The 17,351-nt window shown below is 45.9% G+C and overlaps 2 protein-coding genes across 3 annotated transcripts in view; both read left to right on the plus strand.

The window, feature by feature from the left end:
• Positions 1-617: 617 nt before the first annotated feature.
• Positions 618-4,078, plus strand: ITPRIPL2 (ITPRIP like 2). Its single transcript, XM_075566062.1, has one exon. The coding sequence runs from the start codon at positions 822-824 to the stop codon at positions 2,337-2,339; it is 1,518 nt and encodes a 505-aa protein (XP_075422177.1). The 5' UTR covers positions 618-821; the 3' UTR covers positions 2,340-4,078.
• Positions 4,079-16,601: 12,523 nt separating this feature from the next.
• Positions 16,602-17,351, plus strand: part of SYT17 (synaptotagmin 17) — a 60,129-nt gene continuing 59,379 nt past the window's right edge. For both annotated transcript variants that reach the window (XM_075566063.1, XM_075566064.1), the window contains exon 1: positions 16,602-17,199. In XM_075566063.1, coding sequence (XP_075422178.1) covers positions 17,185-17,199 — 15 coding nt within the window. In that variant the 5' untranslated portion in view covers positions 16,602-17,184. The remainder of the gene's footprint in view (positions 17,200-17,351) is intronic.

The raw sequence follows: 17,351 nt of genomic DNA on the forward strand, positions 1-17,351 counted from the left end.
CTCTGTCCCCCCCCCCCTCCCGGGACTTCCAGTCTCTCCTCCCCCTCCCGGAACTCCCAGCCTCTGTCTCTCTCCCCCCCCCCCCCCACGGAACTCCCAGCCTCCCTCCCCTCCGACTCCCAACCTCTTCCCCCCCCCCTGGACACCCAGCCTCTCTCCCTACCCCCCCCCCCCGACTCCCATCCTCTCTCTCCCTTCCCCCCAACTCCCAGCGTCTCTCCCCCCCTACCTCTCTCTCCCCCCTACCTCTCTCTCCCCCCAACTCCCAGTGTCTCTCCCCCCCCTACCTCTCTCTCCCCCCCCCTACCTCTCTCTCCCCCCTCCCACCGGGACTCCCAATCTCTCTTCCCCTCCCCCCCACGGAACTCCCAGCCTCCCTCCCCCCCGACTCCCAGCCTCCCCCCCCCCCCGACTCCCGGCCTCTCCCCCCGGACATCCAGCCTCTCTGTCCCCCCCCCCGGGCCTCCCAGCCTCTCCCCCCCCACTCTTCCCCTGTCCCCCCCTCCCCCCGGGCCTCCCTGTCCCCCCCTCCCCCCGGGCCTCCCTGTCCCCCCCTCCCCCCGGGCCTCCCAGCCCCCCCCTCCCCCCGGGCCTCCCAGCCCCCCCCTCCCCCCGGGCCTCCCAGCCTCCCTCCTCCCTGGTACCAGACATTGGCATTTCCTCTGAGCTCACACATGACGCCGCCTCACTCTCTCCCTCGGAAGAGGAAGTTTCAGACTTTAAAGTAACGGCCGGAGCTGCACAAGAAGCCGGGAATCTGCCCCGGGATCTCCCACCCTGGGGGGGTGGGAGGAGGTTTTATCTGCCCCCCCCCCCCCAGCATGACAGCCTACTCGTTGAACCTCCGCGTTTTCTGGCCCTTGGTGACCTGCCTCCTCACAGCCACCTGGTGCCTCTTCCAAGCCCTGAGGGGCCACAGCACCGAGCAGCAGGAGGCAGGGGGCTGCCCGGGACACGCAGCCGGCAGCGGCTGGCAGCTGCTCTGCAAGCTGTCCCTGCTGCTCCTGCTCTGCTACATTGTAATCAGATGCTGCAGCTCCCCCCAGCAGCGCCAGCGTGCAGCCCCCAGCCTGGCCACGCAGCAGCAGCAGCAGCAGCAGCGCCAAGAGCAGCACAGGGAGACCCAGCTGCGAAGTTACTACGACCACCAGATCCGGCTCTCCCCCCATGTCCTGGGCCACAGCAAGGCGCATGTCAGCCAGATCGTCAGCGAGCTGATCAAGGTGGGCAAAGCCAAGCAGCACGATGCCAGCGTCACCTTCAGGGGGGACTTTGTGCAGGTTGGCAGCGCCTATGAGCAGCACAAGATCAACAGCCCGGATTGCTTCGACATTCTGGTGCCCCTCAAGGTGCCACAGAGCCTCAAATTGGAGCTCCTCTTTGGGGCAGCTGGGAAGGGGTCAGCACCCCTCCTGCAGGGGAGTGTGAGGTGTGGGGTGGCAGCACCCAAGAAGTGTGAGTGGGTGAAGATTTACAAGCAGTTCAGTGATGGCTTCTGCATGGAGATAGAGCACAGGCACCAGCTGTCATCCGCCCTGGTGCTCAAGTGGTTCCACTGGAAGATCCAAAGATGCCTAAGCGTGATCAGGTACCAGTTTGAGGAGAGGTGTCACATCACGCTGTGTGTGTGTGACGAGAAGCTCATCCTCAAAATCCTACCCAGGTCAGACTACGTGTGTTGTCACATCTCCATGGCTGTGAGGCTTATCCCTGCCTTTCACTTGGGGGACTCTGTTTTCCTAATCGCCCAGCCCTGGGCCAAAGCTTTGCATCAGGACACTGCCAACCTGGAGGCCTACTGGGGTCTCAACTTCTCCAAACACGAACAGCGGCTTATGAGTTGGTTTAAGGACCGGGCCCCTGCCAACTCGTGCCACCTAAAGTGCCTGCAGATCATGAAGGCCTTGAGGGATCTGAGTTGCAAAGCTTTTCAGCCTTCCTTCTCCTCCCACTGGTGCTCCATCCTCTCCTCTTACACCTTGAAGACTGCCTTCTTCTACCTGGTCCTAAAAGTCCCCTTTGAAAACTGGGATGATTCTTTCCTCATGGAGAGGATGGAAGATTTCATTCAGTTCTTCAGACAGTGTTTGCAGGAGCAGAAGCTGATGCATTTCTTCCTGGGAAATAACAACCTCCCCAGCATCATTACTATACCAAAAATGTTCAAAGAAGCAGCGCCGGTCAATTTGCTGGGCGGATACCAGGCTGATATTTTGGATCTAGCTTCTTTTCAGCTCCTGAACATGTGGACTCAGATTCCTCAAATAATAAGAATGAATTCCAATCCTAAATACTTTTTCAGGGAATCCTCCAGATGCAAACACACAATCTTTAATTAGAGGTAGATACCATCAATATAACAATAAAGGGACACTCTAGCATTAATTATGAGGGTCCAAAGCCACCATGGAGCATTTTTGGCTCCGTTTTGCAGCTGCTTTGCACTGTGAATGCACAGTAACGTTTACATGACCAATTTTAAGTTTAAGAAAATATTTGCAATGCGTTGCAGGACTCTGGCGGCCAAAGGATTGATGCTTATTTAACCATACCCTACAGCCCAATCCCAAATTCCAGTATATGGCTGTACCCTTGCCCTGTATACTGGTTTGTCATATTTATTCCAAAGATATTTCTATACCACATTATATATATAAAATTATAATGTCTATACATTTCATGTACACCCCCTCCCTGTTTAGCCCTATTACTAATAAGAGGCTTCCTTAGCTGCCCCTATTAGTCGCCGTTCTCCGTGTGGGTGGGACACCCTGCTTGTAAGCTGACTGTAAAAGTAGATAATCGTGGTCTTCCTGTGCAACAAATGATACCATACAGTACCAGCCATCCAACCGACTGGGCAATATTGTGCATTGTAGGTCAAAACTATAACCCAGACTTTCGGATTGGTTGAGATACTAGCTGGTAATAACACCCCCTAATATTCTGGTAATTGGTTCAACGTTCAACTCATCCAGTTGGGGCATTGCAAGGTAATATCCTTTTCTACAGGCATTAGTACTTACTGTAAATCAGGGGTTCTCAACTCCAGTCCCCAAGATCCCCAAAGAGGTCCCAGGATATCCCAGCTTCAGGATATCCCAGCTTCAGCACAGGTGACTTAATCAGTGGCTCAGTCTTCGATTGAGCCACCTGTGCTGAAGCTGGGATATCCTTTAAAACCTGGTCTGTCGGGGACGTCTCGAGGACTGGAGTTGAGCACCCCTGACTTAAGTAACGGCTACCCCCATTTCATCAACTTTGGGTTAGTATTGTGTACATGTAATTGTTTTCAGTAGGTTTATATAAACTGAGCATTCAGCTAAATAACACCAATTACATGGTACTTTTGCTTCAAAATATTAAATAGCATGAGTAAGTCAAATTATTGTTCTATAAGAAAAGGGTTTATTCAAGAAATATCTGGTAATTGTAGGCACTTATCCTCTAATAAACCAACTGCAACTTTTTTTATATTATTAACCAGATATGAGTTGGAGTTGCCACAACATTGAGTCACTGTGCCACTTTCTTGTTGTGTTTTACAGCTACCTTTAATGTTTTTTTGTTTAATGATATCATATTCGAAATATTTCAAATGTGTGCACTGTAGGTGTTAAATAAGGTACAAGTCTCGTGTTTTACAGTTATTTAAAACAGAACAATGGTTTATAATATTTTTTTAGAATTCTGTGCAATTTATTTGTGCTAAGATATTTTATATTATACAAATGTGAAAAATTTCTAGCGTAAAAATTGTCAAAAAAGGAGACTACGGGATATCTTGATAACTTATGGGAGAAGGAGCGGCTCAGTGAGTAAAGACACTGACTGGCACTGAGTTTGCAGCAGAGTACCCTTTTCAATTCCTGGTGTCAGCTGCTTGTGACCTTGGGCAAGTCACATTATCTCCCTGTGCCTCAGGCACCCAAAACATAGATTTTAAACTGTACAGCACAGGGACTGTCTGCAAAATGTCTCTGTAAAGCGCTACGTAAAACAAGCAGCGCTATACAAGAACAAACAATTATTATTAACTTTATACATTTGATCAAATAAAAATAGCACTTTAACAATAGAGGCATTGATGTCCACATAAAGTCTTTTTTTAAATGTTTTATAAGAAAGCATATTTTGAAAGGATGTAACAGTGTTGCCACATACACAAAACACAATACTTTTTGTACAAAACAGAAGAAAACAGATTACCTCACAGAGAAATCTTTAAATTATTCTGTGTGGCTTCCTCTTCTTGCTCCACACACAAACAGCACACGTTACACATTATTACATGTTTGTAATACATGATATGCTTATCAAGGTATTCTCTACTTGTTTTATTCTAACTATAAAGCTTTATTTTTGTATAGTGTCTATTTACCCGGCAGCCAGCTTTATAGCCTCCCCGCTCCCATTTATTTAGCTGGCAATGATGAGATCGCTAGGGCTCAGATAGTGCTGGTTAGTGTGAGGGTAAGGGTGGTATATTGGGGTAAGGGTAAGTAAGGCTGGTATATGGGGAGGCTGGTATATTGGGGTAAGGGTAAGTAAGGCTGGTATATTGAGGTAAGGGTAAGTAAGGCTGGTATATGGGGAGGCTGGTATATTGGGGTAAGGGTAAGTAAGGCTGGTATATTGGGGTAAGGGTGGTATATTGGAGTAAGGGTTAGGATTGTGTATTGGGGTAATAGTTAGGCTGGTATATTGGAGTAAGGGTTTGGCTGAACAAGTCCCATATTGATCTGGCTGCCGGTTAAATAAAGCTGTACACTTACAGGAGAAGGAGTGTCTCAGTGAGTAAAGACTTATTTTACTTTACTTTACTAACAATCACACTGAGTGTGAATCAGGGGAACCTGGTTCAATTCCCGGTGTCAGCTCCTTGTGACCTTGGGTAAGTCACTTTATCTCCCTGTGCTTCAGGCACCAACATCAGAGTGTAAGCTCTACAGGGCAGGGAGTGTGTGTAACAATCCTATGTGCTGCGTACCATGTGCTACACTGTAATTGTGAAGCGCTTTGAGTCCCATTGGGAGGGAAGCGCTATATAAAATACAGTTGTTAAAGTTGTTATCCATATTTACCCTGGGTATATAACCTCTACCGTATTCTTTAGGGAACAAGCCTGAGGCATAATGTAGGATTAAAAAATTCCAGGACCCCAATGAAAAGAAACCCAAAAACCATATACAGGTATCTGACGTCCCGCTGTCTGGGAAAGCCTTATCCGACGCTGGATGCATTATCCGACATTGGAACAGCGCATCCGACGCGGATTAACTTGAACCCGCAACCCGCCGGTCTGTTATCCGACGGCGGTTTGTGGGACGCATTCCGGCAGGTAAGTGAGGACCGGCTGTATATGGAAAATGACTGAATTACATAAAGAAAAACTATGTTTCATTGACCTGCTTTACTACTGGAGGCGTTTCAATGAGACCTCACTTAATATTTGTATTTTATAGTACCTCACTTTGGGAAAATATTCTCCCCTTTTTGCATCACTAATATATTTTAGATGAAGTTATAATAAATTTAAAAAAAATCTATTTTTCTGTTACATCTTTTTTTTCTAATATATACCTTGTATATGTTTGCAACTTGAAATACAATATTTGTTATGTAATATCTGTACTGTTGGGATGGAGGAATGATGAAACTGAGTATTCTTTACAGCTTCCCAGCAGAAAAAGGGATGTATTCTTTACACCAAACGGTACACCTACAATCATACAGTTCGTCAACGTTGTAGAAAATGAAGACCAAAGATTAAGATTTATTAAGAAGCTGTTGGTTTGGGGAAAAATGTTTACAGTGCAAAATATCCTCGTGTTCCTAAGCATTGAGGTTTTTTTATTGTATTTAATTTCTGAATCAAATTGCACTTTCATTGTTTTGAATGCAAAATGAAATGGTACAATAACATCTGTGCATTTTCACCTCAGAAATAAACAGGGAGAAAAAAAAAATATGGATAATCCTTATTAAAAACTGTCATAAACTTTACCAAAGAAGATATTCATAATGCATTTAAAATGTTTATATTGAACAAGAACACCCTTTTTAGTGATAAAACGTGGCAGACCGCAGTCATCACCATTGTCTTTTTTGCATTTGATATTTTTGCTTACTTTAAGAACTCTTTTTCCAATGCTGTTTTTATTTTTTACATCTGCGGCTCCGTTCAGAAGATGTATGCTTTTAAAATATTAAGTTGGTTAAAATAGGTTGCTCGGGGGAGAACTCCAAAGGTTATCATTTTAACTTGAAAAGCAGGATATGCTTACTGGGCAATATACTGTACTAACATGATATGAGTTAAACTAATTTAGGCTTCTAGGGAGGTATACTGCTTTATGAGTGATAAGGGATTCAGAAAAAGGAACTACATGAAATATGGCAAACAAGGAAGTGGTAGAGATTGAGTGGCAACACGTTGAAATATTGTCAGTTTTTTGGGCTTCAAAATTCCGGTGAAAAGACGGAGTTCAGTGACAACATGCGCACTTAAGTTACAGTGTTGTTGGTAAATAAAAAAATTCACGCTTGTGAGCACATTCACACGCCTCAGACAGGCCTGCAGCCCTGCTTCTCACCGTTATCTCCCAGCATACAGTGCTTCCACTGCAACAAGGGATTCTGGGAATGCATATGAGCACACATGGTCACCTTTTACTTTATATCCATTGTTATTGGTAAAACTATTCCTCCACTGTAGGTTTTTAGTAAAGATAGAGAATCCCATGCGTGTATTTGCATGTTATTTTCCACAGGTCCCCAAATATTACCCCGAACCTCGTTTATTCACCCCATGTCACATATCACCCTGTGGTTACACTTCTTATTAGCAGGTCACCACCCTGTGTCTTTGTCTGTAGTTTCATTGTGTTGTTTGAAGAGTGGGTGACTGAAGCAGATTTGGGGACATGGTTTCTTTGTCTGTGCTCTATGTGAAAGAGAAGAGTCTGGTTTTCTTAAACTTTCACTTTTTACAAGAGGAAAAAGAAACATATACAGCGGAAAATACATACATGAAGTTGTGAGGTGTAATCCCTCTAAATAAGTTATTTAAGTAAGTACGGTAAGTCGGTAAGTATGTGCGGTAAGTCGGTAAGTATGTACAGTAAGTAAGTACGGTAGGTAAGTATGGTGAGTACGGCATATTTTTGGACCTGAGTGCACTGCCCCTACAAACCTTATGTTTCTATATTTTACTCTATGTTCTATTATGCAGATCTAATTTGAGCATCTTCATTGCTGTATACACCTAGGGCTGAAGGAGCGGCTCAAAGAACCTGGTTCAATTCCCGGTGTCCGCTCCCTGTGACCCTGGGAAAGGTGACATTATCTCCCTGTGCCTCAGTCACCAAAAAAATCATTGGAATCACTATGGTGTGGGGACTTGAACCGGCAAAAAGTCTGTGTGCAGCGATGTGTGCAGCAATGTGTGCAGCAATGTGTGCAGCAATGTGTGCAGCAATGTGTGCAGCAATGTGTACACTGACAGCGCTATCAAAGAAAAGAACATTATAGCACATGACTGTAAATAATGTACATATATATATGTCAATAATTTCCTAAATCCATTAACATCACATTTAATTGTTAGGTTGTCAACCATTATGTGGGTATAATGTGCATCTTTGTAATTTATTCTTCAAAAACCTCATTATCTGAACAGCACAATTATTTAAAAAAAAATTCTGTTCCCAGGTTTAATAAATAAATGATTTCCGTGCTCCTGCTGGCAGCACGCTTAGCACGCTTCCGTAATGGCGTTCAAGTTGTTCTCAAGGCACAAGATAACCACAGAACGTTTAAAACCCCACTTTCTTATTCCCGTAATAACTGTAATTTTGATGGTTCCTTCAGCCTGCTGCCCTGTGCGTCGGTATATTATTCCTGCAGTGGGACCTAGGGACCAGATTAAAAATGTGCAAAACTTTAGCACAGGGGTTCTCAACTCCAGTCCTAAACACTCCGCAACAGATCAGGTTTTCAGGATATCCCTGCTTCAGCACAGCTCAGTCGAAGATTGAGCCACCTGTCCCGAAGGAAGGAATGATTGATCCACCGGTGCTGAAGCAGGGATATCCTGAATGGAAGTGCAAGCAATGCTTTGCCAGTCCGTTCTGGCAGCAATGGGGTTACATTTCAGGGTTGCAGGATAACGTGATCCTTACACTATTCACATTTTCCTGGCCTTGTGCAGCCGGAATTAAAGCGATGATTCATTTCCTCTTACTCTGCTCAGCGGTGCAGAGATAAAGGAAGTGATATTGTAATACGTCTGCCGCAATGTATGTGTGTGAATCATTGTACAGTATGTCTTTATGTAGCACCATCTATGCACACAGCGCGTCACAGCAGTAATACACGTGACATAATAATATAACACATAGTGGGAATACGCGCTTCAGACATGACAGGAACAGTAGGAACAGGAGTCCCTGCCCCGAAGAGCCTACAATCTAATACAATATATATATATATATATATATATATATATATATATATATATATAATCGTGTTTGGGTTTAAAGCCCTCTGACCTTTTATCCTCATATAGTACTTTGTCCTGTACGCTATTCAGGGGATTGCTGGCAAATGTTAGCCCGGCTGGGCTAGCCCGTCCACCTGGCCCAAGAACCAGGCGGCCCCCAAACCGTGCACAGACACACACCAGATACACGCTCTATACGCACATGCATGCGCACATGATGCAATTAGCAAGCTCCATATACCAGGCAAATGCACAATAAACACGCGCATACTGTACCCGATCCACATCATGTGCATGTGTACCCACATCAGGCGCACATACCGAACGCATGCAGACCAGATGCACGCAGCATGCATGAACATACACTGCATGTCCCAGGGCCGGTTCTACCTATGGTGCGCCCTTAGGCCTTTTTTCCGCCACCGTCTTTCTCCTCCAGCGTCGCGGCTCACGTGGCAACACATCGCCATTTGACATTGCGGCGTCATTTGCTGGAGGAGGAGGGTGGCGACGGAGCACTGGCCTTCCAAAATCTTCCGGAGGCGGCCAATGTAAGCGGCGGGGCGCTGAGTTGCTGCCGCCCCACGCCCGCCCTCCTTTTTGCCACCATAGGCCGGGCCTAGTCAGGCTATTGGGAAATACGGGCCTGGCATGTCCCATTTTGGTATGTTGTGTATCCGTGATGAAGGTGCATGTGCACCGAAACGTTGGATACTACTCAGGGCCACAGACAGCTTTCCCAGGACTAGCGTCCACTGGCCCATGGCCACCTCCCCCTCCCCCATGTCAGCAGCGTTGTGAGACCCCCCTCTATCTCTCACACCACCATCTTTCTCTCTGGCTCCCTTCACCCCCACCTCTCTCCCCTTCCCCCCCCCCCCCCCCCCACAGTCCCACCTCTCTCCACCCCCTCCCCCCCCCTGTTTCTCCCCTGGAAGTTAGGCTCAGCCAGAGGTCGGTTGTCATGCCCTATCTCCTCCCCTCTGCTGTCACTTGGCCTCCCATGTAGGCATCTCCCCCCACGTGACTGAGCCACTGATTGAGCCACCTGTGCTGAAGCAGGGATATCCTTACATCCTGTCCTGTTGCTAGCCCTTGAGGACTGGAGTTGACCACCCCTGCAGTAAAGAGTGCTAAGATTTAGCATGCGTTACCTTCCATTCATTTGCATGGCAGTGAAGGTGTGCTATAGGTAAGCACCCTTCCTTTAGTGAAGGTGTGCTATAGGTAAGCACCCTTCCTTTAGTGAAGGTGTGCTATAGGTAAGCACCCTTCCTTTAGTGAAGGTGTGCTATAGGTAAGCACCCTTCCTTTAGTGAATGTGTGCTATAGGTTAGCACCCTTCCTTTAGTGAAGGTGTGCTTTAGGTAAGCACCCTTCCTTTAGTGAAGGTGTGCTATAGGTAAGCACCCTTCCTTTAGTGAAGGTGTGCTATAGGTAAGCACCCTTCCTTTAGTGAAGGTGTGCTATAGGTAAGCACCCTTCCTTTAGTGAAGGTGTGCTATAGGTAAGCACCCTTCCTTTAGTGAAGGTGTGCTATAGGTAAGCACCCTTCCTTTAGTGAAGGTGTGCTATAGGTAAGCACCCTTCCTTTAGTGAAGGTGTGCTATAGGTAAGCACCCTTCCTTTAGTGAAGGTGTGCTATAGGTAAGCACCCTTCCTTTAGTGAAGGTGTGCTATAGGTAAGCACCCTTCCTTTAGTGAAGGTGTGCTATAGGTAAGCACCCTTCCTTTAGTGAAGGTGTGCTATAGGTAAGCACCCTATCTTTAGTGAAGGTGTGCTATAGGTAAGCACCCTATCTTTAGTGAAGGTGTGCTATAGGTAAGCACCCTATCTTTAGTGAAGGTGTGCTATAGGTAAGCACCCTTCCTTTAGTGAAGGTGTGCTATAGGTAAGCACCCTATCTTTAGTGAAGGTGTGCTATAGGTAAGCACCCTTCCTTTAGTGAAGGTGTGCTATAGGTAAGCACCCTTCCTTTAGTGAAGGTGTGCTATAGGTAAGCACCCTTCCTTTAGTGAAGGTGTGCTATAGGTAAGCACCCTTCCTTTAGTGAAGGTGTGCTATAGGTAAGCACCCTTCCTTTAGTGAAGGTGTGCTATAGGTAAGCACCCTTCCTTTAGTGAAGGTGTGCTATAGGTAAGCACCCTTCCTTTAGTGAAGGTGTGCTATAGGTAAGCACCCTATCTTTAGTGAAGGTGTGCTATAGGTAAGCACCCTATCTTTAGTGAAGGTGTGCTATAGGTAAGCACCCTATCTTTAGTGAAGGTGTGCTATAGGTAAGCACCCTTCCTTTAGTGAAGGTGTGCTATAGGTAAGCACCCTATCTTTAGTGAAGGTGTGCTATAGGTAAGCACCCTTCCTTTAGTGAAGGTGTGCTATAGGTAAGCACCCTTCCTTTAGTGAAGGTGTGCTATAGGTAAGCACCCTTCCTTTAGTGAAGGTGTGCTATAGGTAAGCACCCTTCCTTTAGTGAAGGTGTGCTATAGGTAAGCACCCTTCCTTTAGTGAAGGTGTGCTATAGGTAAGCACCCTTCCTTTAGTGAAGGTGGGCCGGGGAGTATTTGTTTCAAGCCTTTGAATGGGAAAAGAGCCCGTACCTAACTGCAATACAACACAAGGCATCACGAGGCATTGCCTGGGCTTGTATAGTAACAATGTGCCATTGTGAGATACAATCGCTTCATTAAGCAACGATAGCCTACAGTATTATTATCCCTGCATGACAATAACGTGACATGTAAACCGTGGCATTTCCTTGAGTCCCACGATTGAATCACTCTGTTTGGACCAATGTTACCAAAGCCTATAATTTGACTCGCTTTGCTTTCATACAACCGAGACAGCTTCTGCGTGCTGTGCGCAGCTCGGCTCTGCGTTCTGCACGGTGCCAAGAGTTTAGCTTTTGCATATGCAACGTTGTTACTGCCGTCTCCGAAAACAGCTGCAATAATCAGCGTTCCATCCTGTAACCAGCCGAGAGCCACGGAGGCAACAAAAGACTCGCAGTGTTTGGGACACGGAGGGCTTTGCAGCTGCTGTTTCTTTTCCCGAATATGTTTTTAATGTGTCAGTGTATTATTATTATTATTATTATTATTTAAAATACATTGCAATTGCCGTTGTAAAGTGAGCCTCCAGTTATGCATTCATAATTGCTTCACGAGAGCACTTGAATTGTCTGTTTTGCTCTGCAATGCTATCATCACGTGTACTGAAAGCTTCAGGATACATTGTTCTATTGTTCTATTGTGATGGAGATTATCATTACGTACAATGTGAGGGAGTTGTGTCAAAAACTTCACTGTAGATTTCCAAACCACTTAAAGCTGCAATCACCTCTAGCTAACCCCTCCTTTTTTTTTTTTTAAAGGATTGGGGTCTCGGGAATAAAGGGGTCCCTGGAGCTCAAATTAACATGGTTCAGCTCTGGGGACCCCATTCCCCCCTCCTCCCTCCCCCCCTGGTTTAAGAGATACTTCCTGGTCGTCCTGTAGGAATCCGCAATCGATCCTGTTGCCCAAGCTTTGGCAGCCATTTTGTTTCACGTGGAGGGAGATTTAACCCTGGTAACGTCACCTTTAAGTAGCCCGGGAACTCAGATAAATAGCCCAATTCAGCTCCACGGGGGCCCCATGGTTGGAAGCCTGTAAAAAAAAGATGGGTAAAAAAAGAAAGAAAAACAAGTAGAGATAGGGTGGCCAGACGGCTTCTCCAAAAATACTGGACACAATGGTGAAACGTGCGACACGCTCGAGACACACACCCCTCCTAAATCCATGCCATTTCCTCCTCTCCTTGGCCCCACCGTCAGGCTCCTGACACCTCATCCTGATTGGCTGCATTACACAGTCGCAGCCAATCAGGATGGAGGAAGCTGCCCAGCCCCCTACCAGCAGCCCTGCTCTCTCCCAGCGGCCCCCCAAGCCGGGCAGGTCGCTATGTCCAGAGAGGTAATACCGGTATACACATACACGCCCAGAGAGGTAATACCTGTATACACAGACATGCCTAGAGAGGTAATACCGGTATACACATACACGCCCAGAGAGGTAATACCGGTATACACATACACGCCGAGAGAGGTAATACCGGTATACACATACACGCCCAGAGAGGTAATACCGGTATACACATACACGCCCAGAGAGGTAATACCGGTATACACATACACGCCCAGAGAGGTAATACCGGTATACACATACACGCCCAGAGAGGTAATACCGGTATACACATACACGCCCAGAGAGGTAATACCGGTATACACATACACGCCCAGAGAGGTAATACCGGTATACACATACACGCCCAGAGAGGTAATACCGGTATACACATACATGTCCAGAGAGGTAATACCGGTATACACATACACGCCCAGAGAGGTGATACCGGTATACACATACACGCCCAGAGAGGTAATACCGCTATACACATACACGCCCAGAGAGGTAATACCGGTATACACATACACTCCCAGAGAGGTAATACCGGTATACACATACACGCCCAGAGAGGTGATACCGGTATACACATTCACGCCCAGAGAGGTAATACCGGTATACACATACACGCCCAGAGAGGTGATACCGGTATACACATACACGTCCAGAGAGGTAATACCGGTATACACATACACGTCCAAAGAGGTAATGCCGGTATACACATACATGTCCAGAGAGGTAATACCGGTATACACATTCACGCCCAGAGAGGTGATACCGGTATACACATACACGCCCAGAGAGGTAATACCGGTATACACATACACGCCCAGAGAGGTAATACCGCTATACACATATATGCCCAGAGAGGTAATACCGGTATACACATACACACCCAGAGAGGTAATACCGGTATACACATACACGCCCAGAGAGGTAATACCGCTATACACATATATGCCCAGAGAGGTAATACCGGTATACACATACACGCCCAGAGAGGTAATACCGGTATACACATACACGCCCAGAGAGGTAATACCGCTATACACATATATGCCCAGAGAGGTAATACCGGTATACACATACACACCCAGAGAGGTAATACCGCTATACACATACACACCCAGAGAGATAATACCGGTATACACATACATGCCCAGAGAGGTAATGCCAGTATACACATACATGTCCAGAGAGGTAATACCGGTATACACATTCACGCCCAGAGAGGTGATACCGGTATACACATACACGCCCAGAGAGGTAATACCGGTATACACATACACGCCCAGAGAGGTAATACCGCTATACACATATATGCCCAGAGAGGTAATACCGATATACACATACACGCCCAGAGAGGTAATACCGGTATACACATACACGCCCAGAGAGGTAATACCGCTATACACATATATGCCCAGAGAGGTAATACCGGTATACACATACACACCCAGAGAGGTAATACCGCTATACACATACATGTCCAGTATTACCTCTCATTTTTTACTGTACAGTGTCAAAATACAGGACAGTCCAGTTCAATACTGGACACCTGGCGGCCCTAAGTAGGGGGAATTGCTGCTTTGAGCTACATTACATTACACCCAGATACAGAATATTTAAACAATAAAGAACGGTATTCTCAGGCTTTGCTGGAGACAAATGATCTAGAAGCTAAGATTGTCTGCAGGCTGTGATACATTTAAATAGATTAACAAGAATATTCTTCCTCGAAAATCTCTCTAGTTGGACCGTTAACCATTACCACTACATTGCGTTTAGCATCTAAATAACATCATTCAGCCTTTGTTTATGATTTAAACACTAATTTCTTGAAAGACTACAAGACACCAAGAATCATTCTAAAGCAAAGTCGTTTCTATACGGATTATACAATGCATGCCCATCACAATCTGTAAATACAAGGGTAGGGCACAGCAGTCAGTTTTGTGAACAGTACGTAACATTCCAGGAAGAGACGTTTAACTTAACAACCAGTTTCCACCATACACGGCAATAGTTATCGCCGTTTGTGGATAATTGTACGCAGAAGAGGAAGACAGGCCTACAATGCTCAGATCACAGCGATCCACGTGAATAAGGTCGGAGAGTAGGCGTTTATAACGCGGCACTATTATTGAGCAAGCCGCGGAAACGAGACACACACCAGTTTTTAAGCAGCCGTTTGATGCATAAACTACATAATTATAACACTGCGCCAGTTAATCAGTGAAGCAAGCTAGGATGTGCCGGGTGCCTTTACTGCCAGGGGGGCGGCAAGTGATTGCAATATGCGTGGAAGAAAGGGGGCACACGCTCATGTTAATGGGGGAAAAATGCGGATCCGAAACCATTGTACAACACCGCATAATGACGCTCCGAGCTCCGTGATTAAACTCGACATACAATTCAAAAAGTTTCTCCAATGATCCAAGATATAAAAAGGATGAGAAGAAATCTCACGGCATTGTCAATTTCTTGAACGATAATGGTGTTTATTTTTGCACACTTTTTAAACCACTTCGATTGTAAGCTCTTCGGGGCAGGGACTCCTTTTCCTATTGGTTTATGTCTAAGCGCTTATTGCCATTGCGTTATAATATTATGTCACATATATAATACAGTACTATGTACCTGGATGGTGCTATATAAATAAAGATATACTGTACATACATACATACATACATACATACATACATGCGCCATTTTCCTGAATTGCCCCACAAAGACTAACTGAACATCTCTTAAAATGAGAATGGCACCATATATTAATAAATCTGCATAGCCTCTGGTTATTTTTATGTTTAACGGTTCACGTTGATGTGTTTAGAACTGTTAAACTGCCAGAAGGGCGGCTGGTTAAAGCATTTGCAACTTGCATTATTATTTCAATTAATTTTCCATTCAATGTAAAACAAAAACAAAAAAGTGTACAGTGTCCACTAGGTGTCACTGTGCCATCAATCTTCCCACATCCAGGTGCACCTGCACCTTTGCCATCTAAAGCAAACGCGCACCTTTTTATTAGCTGCTGAAATTATACTCATTTGCATGTTGGCGAAGCACAACCTTTTTATTGGCTACTGATATTAATTATACTGATTTGCATACTCATACAGCATTACCTTTTTCTTTATTGCTGATGTTAAACATAATTGGCAGATTCACACAGTTTAACCTGAATATATATATATATATATATACATACACACATACAAATATAGCTGTATGCTCATCTGCATGTCTTAGGCAGGTCTGCAACCCCGCCTTTCCCCATTATCACCCAGCATACAGCACTTCCACTGCAGCAAGGGATTCTGGGAAATGACATGCAAATGAGCACACAGTGTCACTTTTTGCCTCAATAACCATTTTTACATGGTTCCCTATATACATATATATATACAACACACACATACACATTCCAGATACATGTTCTTTTTAGGTAACGTACAACCTTGTCACCTGTGCCCCATTTGTACTGTGTAAAAATGTGTATTATGTCTAAAACTGCAGTTTGTAACACTTTCAAACTCACAATTGCTATGGGTTTAAGGTTTACATAGAACAAGTCACAATCCGGAATCCTATCTGTGGGGACATTTAGCTGAAGCACCTGTTGCCATGCAAAGCAGTTTAGGTTACGCATAACACACAGGGCACAATAATACTATGAATGTGCACACGTTGGGGCAATTGATGATCACTATTTAATCACCTGGCCACTTAGATTGCCCATTTCCTTATCTGCTGTAAAACCTCCGACCCGACTTGACTGGTGACTTTCTGTTGTATTTATTATGTGTATCTCAAACGGTTTCTCATTCCTCAATGGCGGCAGGGGTGGGCAACTCCAGTCCTCAAGGGCCACCAACAGGACAGGTTTTAAGGATACCCCTGCTTCAGCACATGTGACTCAATCCTGACTGAGCCACCTGTGCTGAAGCAGGGTATATCCTAAAAATCTGACCTGTTGGTGGCCCTTGAGGACAGGAGTCTGCCACCCCTGCTCTACGGTATTATCTTGATCGACATGACAGATCTGCTTGTGTTGCAGTTCGGAGACTTTGATACATAAGTGCTCCTCCCCCCCCCCCACCCCCACTAACATTTGAAAAATACAAAATAAATAAATAAGAGGAAATAATGTGGGTGAGCTGCAAGTGGCGACAGTGAGTCTGTGCTAGAAAGAGAAGCACCGTTCAAAACAAAAGAAATAAACGCAGGCACGAGACACCCGGGGTCGGCTAATCCCAGCACCAGAGTGTGTGGCTGACAGTGAGAAGGGACCCGGTGCCAGAAGCAGACTCCACAAGGGGGATACAATGTCCTCAAAAGAGGAAAGGTAGCTCGGGTGTGACCTGCACCGCACACGTACGGACAGCCTGTCTGCTGAGACAAAGTGTCACCGTGCAGGCGGAGGACCAGAGACAAAGTGTCACCGTGCAGGCGGAGGACCAGAGACAAAGTGTCACCGTGCAGGCGGAGGACCAGAGACAAAGTGTCACCGTGCAGGCGGAGGACCAGAGACAACGTGTCACCGTGCAGGCGGAGGACCAGAGACAAAGTGTCACCGTGCAGGCGGAGGACCAGCGTCCACCTCTGTGCTGATCAACTAAACAAGTCACGTCTTTTATTTTTTTTCCTTGTGTATTTTTTTTTTTTGGAGGGCGAAGAGGGGAGAGCCGCACGCTATGCTCAGGCAGAGCCGGGGACGGGTGGCTGTTTGAGTGAACATGGCGTATATACAGGTAGGTGTCATCCGCACTCTTACAGATGGTTGAGAATTTAAGGGAATGGGGTATTTTTTTGGTCTCTTCTGCGAACTTGCTCAGCTGCCCAGCTCTCCGACGGGGAAGTTACTGAGCCGTGGGCACCTAGGAAAAGGCTGTCAGGCTAGGGT

This window comes from Ascaphus truei, chromosome 11, assembly GCF_040206685.1.
Source record: "Ascaphus truei isolate aAscTru1 chromosome 11, aAscTru1.hap1, whole genome shotgun sequence".
Taxonomy (NCBI): Eukaryota; Metazoa; Chordata; class Amphibia; order Anura; family Ascaphidae; genus Ascaphus; species Ascaphus truei.

Coding starts and splice junctions, on each gene's coding strand:
- ITPRIPL2 (XM_075566062.1), top strand. CDS start 822: ATGACAGCCTACTCGTTGAACCTCCGCGTTTTCTGGCCCTTGGTGACC.